This window comes from Sinocyclocheilus grahami, unplaced genomic scaffold (genome assembly GCF_001515645.1).
Source record: "Sinocyclocheilus grahami isolate Dianchi unplaced genomic scaffold, SAMN03320097.WGS_v1.1 scaffold4.1, whole genome shotgun sequence".
NCBI lineage: Eukaryota > Metazoa > Chordata > Actinopteri > Cypriniformes > Cyprinidae > Sinocyclocheilus > Sinocyclocheilus grahami.
The window spans coordinates 1,858,127-1,863,314 of record NW_015505183.1 but is presented as its reverse complement, the minus strand read 5'-3'; the positions used below and the strand labels follow the sequence as shown (position 1 = coordinate 1,863,314).

Sequence of the window (5,188 nt, the reverse complement as noted above, 5' to 3'; positions counted from 1 at the left end):
CCCCAACCATAACCATAAAAAATTAATTAATTAAATGTTGATGTGTGCAGCATAACACAAGCAGATAAACAAAGAAAATTCATAAACTTTCATTCAAATCCCCAAAATAACTCTTCCGAGAAAGTGCTTCACTGCAGCGGAATTGTACCTCTACTCGATCTTCCTGTGTCTCGCTCCCTTTCACTACTGAATAAAAACTCTTTGATGTTCTGCAAATTCCTGCATTTTATGACAGCACCCCTCCCCTCCTCAGCCACAGTGCTAAAAGAGTGTTTCTTCCTCTCCCACTCCCGCCTTTCCTTCTCCCTGACTGCCCTCACTGATGGCAGAGTTTTGGGAGACTCTGATGGAGTGCAACTCTCAATGGGTGCTAATAATTCATTTCCCATCTGCGTGTGTCGGTGTCTGATTCATCACCTGAATTTGACCTGATGGAAGTGTCCTCAAAAAGGCCTCATCAATCTCTTCACACTCATCACGTCTGTCTTTCATTTCAGTGTCCCTCTTCAAATTCTCACTCTCCATTGCTAGACAATCAGCTGTGCTTTTCCATAGTATGATGGATGCAAACACACACGTACACTCGTCTATATTTTAACAAGACTCTGAACATGTCTAATCTCATCACTGCTGCTTATGTAACCAAGCCGTTCTTCGAAACCACTTCAGATTCGCTCTGCCCTCAGAGAGAGAAGGATCAGGAGAGAAGCACAAACATCAACTGCAGGGAAAGACTACGAAGTCTGGAAGATGTGTTGCTTTTTTAATAAACATATTTAAAATAGATTTCATGCAATGTGGAGCCATTCGCTCCATACAAAAATTGTAATTTCACCTATTGCACAATATTCACACACCATACAAAATACTCATGATAGAATTTCTGGAATCATTTCTACTGTTATTTACACATTCAATACCAGTTCTCAAATTATACTGATTATTATTTAAGCGACATAACTGTCATACATACTACCATTCAAAAGTTTGGGGTAAGTAAGACTTTAATTTAGCAAGGATGCATTGGATTGATCTTATCAATGTGAGTGACAGTAAAAACATTTATAATGTTACAAAAGATTTCTATTTCAAATAAATAATGTTGTTTCAAACGTTCTATTCATAAAGGATTTACTTTTACACAAAATATTAAGCAGCACAACTGTTTTTAACATTGACAATAGTAAGAAATGTTATTTGAGCTCCAAATCAGCTTATTAGAATGATTTCTGAAAGATCATGTGACACTGAAGATTGGAGAAATGGCTGCTGAAAATTCAGCTTTGCCATCAGAGGAATAAATTACATTTTAAAATATATTCAAATAGAAAAGAGTTATTTTGAATTTTAGTAGTATTTTTGATAAAATAGAATTTTTGATCAAATAAATGGAGCCTTCTGCCTCACTACATCTGTGTGTACATTTCAGCTTGTGGGGTCATTGGGGCCCATCGACAGCACGTCCGTTTCGGTCCCCTGATCTGATTGCGTCCCTTTAACCACAGCTGCCTCCCACAAGCCTGACCTTTCACCCTGAAGCACACATGGCCAAGGCAAATAGTGGTCACCCAACCTCTCTGTCCACACCTCATTCCCCTCACGTCCAAATCACATATGAGCCCTAGAAGCAAGACCAATGACATGAGGAGCAAAGGGTTACCACAGTGATAGTTACCCAAGCTCCTGCTTCTCACAAAACAAAGATTCATCATACTAGTTTGACAGGGGATAACAGCCCAGCCATCCAGATGAGCTGCGTTCATGAGCATCCACAAGCGCCTCTTTCTGACAGGTGTGGGCGGTCAGCGTTTGACAGTGGACAGCAGTTTGAGAGCAGCAAAGAATGAAAAAAGAGTGGTTGGAAATGAGACAGAAGAGCTTCTGGAGATGTGATGGGGGAAAAGGAAAATCATTGGATTTAATCTGTTGTTATATTTTCTGAACTAAATTTAATTATGCATTTACGTACATTATCGTTCAACATTTTGGGATCTGTATGTTTTTATAAAGAAATTTACATCCACAAAGGCTGCATTATTTGATCAAAAATACAATAAAACTACAGTAACAACAGTAACACTACAAAATATTATTACATTTTAAAATGTTAATTTTAAGAGACTTTAAATGTAATTTATTCCTGTGATGACAAAGCTCAGTTTTCAGCAGTTTTTACTCCAGTCTTCACAAATCATTCTAATATGCTGATTTGGTGCTCATTATCATCGATGTTGAAAATGGTTGTTTTGCTTAAAATTTATGTGGAATCTGTGATACATTTTTTCAGTATTCTTTGATGAACAGAAGGTTTAAAAGAATGGCATTTATTTAAAAATAGAAACATTATAAATGTCTTTACTGTTACTTTTGATCAATTTAATGCATCCTTGCTAAATAGAAGTATTAATTTCTTTTACTAGCCCTAAACTTTTGAACAGTAGTGAATCCTTATTTCTCACTAATGTTCCCTCTAACACTTAATATAGAAAAATGACATAAACCATGAATGAGCATAGAAAAATCATTCATAAATAAAAGTAAGTAACATTAGTTTGTTTTTTTAATAAAAAATAAATTCTAAAAATGCAAATGGTTCTCTTGTAGGGCTTCTTGTAAAATAATTATATTGAACTAAAAACAATAAAAGTCTATGATATGTCCTCATTTACATAGCTAAGTTAAAGGGATAGTTCACTCAAAAATGAAAATGACCCCATGATTTACTCACCCTCAAGCAGTGTTAATTCGTCAACGACATTTTTTTCACCGACGACAACGAGATGATAACGAACTAAAACTCTTTTTGAATGACAAAAACTATGATGTAAATCTATTGACATTTTCGTCAACGAATAAAAACGAGATGAAAATGTTAAGAAGGGACGATTTGGGAAGAGATTCATTCAGAATGAATTTGCTGCGTGGTTCGTAGGTTAGATGCGTACATATGAAATTGCGGGACATAAGCTGACATACACTTGCTGTCCCCATTAGATGCAACAAATGCCTCATTTATAATGGGTTTTATTGGTTTTGTCTCGTCGCTCCGGGACACGGCATCACAGTATGGTAAGGGGCATAACATTTCCGTCACACGCTTGAGGTATTCGGCCAATCACAACGCACTGGATAGCTGGCCAATCAGAGCACACCTCGCTTTTCAGACCGATGAGCTTTGTAAAAATCGACGCGTTTCAGAAAGGCGGGGCATAGAGGAGAAACAATAATGTACAGTATGTGGAAAATAATGTTTTTTTTAACCTTAAACCGCATAAACATTTCATTACACCAGATACACAAATTAATGTTCTTTTTAGCAACATCATATGACCCCTTTAATATCAAACCTATATAATGAGTTTGGAAATTTTAGAGAAATGCTTAATAAATGCACTGTAACTAAACCCATTAGATTTTAGCTGACTAAATTTACTGTAGATTTAGTCGACTAAAATCTTATGATATCCATATGTAAAACTTTATAAACCCTGATCTCTAGCTTCCGCTAATTGTCGTATGCATGTTCACGAGAGAGTGGCGTTCCAGCTGAAGACATAGGACGTAGCATAAGCTGTGGTAAGAATATGCTCGCGAGAACTACGTTTTGTTTACGGCAAAGGAAAACCAGTCTCCTCTTGGCTTATATCGAAATCCTCCGACATTTTTCTCCATAAATCCTTCTTATATACTTCTAATTTGTTACCACTGTTTTGCTCTCTCCTCTGTACTTCCACATTCGTCACTTCTCACCGGAGCTTACACTACGCCTACGTCCTACATCATCTGCTGGAAAGCCACTCTCTCATGAACACGCGTACAATAGTTAGTGGAAGCTAGAGATTACGGTTTATAAAGTTTTAAATATGGATATTTTTCTTACACAAACGCATTAATATGCTTCAATCTCCCCGAAGCCATGTGGAGCACTTTTTTGGGCTTCAAAATCTCAACCACCATTCACTGCCATTATACAGCTTGGAAGAGCTAAGACATTTTTTAACATAACTCTGATTGCATTCGCCTGAAAGAAGAAAGTCGGGTTAAACTTTATTTTAAGGTGTCCTTGTTACAGTGCAATTATACATTTAAGTACTGAGTAATATTAATTAACTACATGTACTTACTACATGGTTAGGTTAGGATAAGGGTTTGGCGTAGGGTTGCTTGCATGTAATTATGCATAATTCATTTTTATTATAATAGTAAGTACATGTAACATGTGTAACAAGGACACCTTAAAATAAAGTGTTACCGAAAGTCATATACACCTAGGTTGGTTTGAGGGTGAGTAAATTATGGGGTAATTTAAAATTTTGGGTGAACTATCCCTTTAAATCTAAAAAAAAACAAAAAACATATTTAGAAATAAAATCTTAAGTAGTAATAAATAATGAAATCTTAAGTAAAATCTAAAAATAAAAAATGTACCATCATGGTTATGTTTGAATGGGGTAGGACTAGAAGTAGTGTTGCTTTCGTCAACGAAAATTATGACTAAATATCGTCGTCAACGAACCTTTATCACGTGACGAAAACGAGATGAGACGCAACGAAAATGCTGGTCATGTGGCGATGACTATAATTAAATGTATAATGCAATATTGTTGACGAATAAAAATGAGACTAAATGTGGTTTACAAAATAAAAACTATGCTAAAATGTCTCTTCATTTTCGTTGACCAAAACGAGACGAAATAAAATGTTATAACGTTATTTTGTCTCGTTTAGTCGTGTTATTATTATTATTTTGCAGTATTTCTGTTTCCTGTGTCTCACTTCAGGGGCTGCATCAGGTCGCACTGCGCACACGCAGGCGACGTCACTTCCTCAAGCCCCACTCGAGGCATTATTTAGAGCAGTGTTTCCCAGCCGGGGTGCCGTTTGTCGAGAGCAGGGGTGACATGTAAAAAATCCTTTTTTAATATTTTTAAATTGCTAAAATGTTAAAAAAAGCAGCTATTATATAATATCCATTTCTAATGTCGCCAATAATTAGAGATGCACTGAAATTCCGGGTGCCGAAAATTAGTTCACCGCTCAGGTTTCACTTTCACGTGGTGTGACGCTCTGCGTATTATCCCGCTCTATGCGTGGGTGCTCCGCTCAGTCGCTCACGGCCCATGTGAGTACTCCACTCATATACCGTTCATGCTCATCGGAACAGCAAAGTCCACTCAAAAATCAAGCT

At 36.7% G+C, this 5,188-nt stretch overlaps 1 protein-coding gene across 2 annotated transcripts in view; it reads right to left on the bottom strand.

Annotated features, from left to right (window-relative positions):
• The window catches only part of LOC107582536 (mitochondrial peptide methionine sulfoxide reductase-like), a 41,166-nt gene that overhangs the window by 4,076 nt on the left and 31,902 nt on the right, over window positions 1-5,188 (bottom strand). The window contains exon 6 of one of the 2 annotated variants that reach the window (XM_016268444.1): window positions 1,570-1,621. The exons of the other annotated variant lie outside the window; for it this stretch is intronic. Within the exon in view, the coding sequence (XP_016123930.1) occupies window positions 1,598-1,621 (24 nt within the window). The 3' untranslated portion in view covers window positions 1,570-1,597. Of the gene's footprint in view, window positions 1-1,569; window positions 1,622-5,188 lie in introns of those variants that run through there. 2 annotated transcript variants of the gene reach the window in all.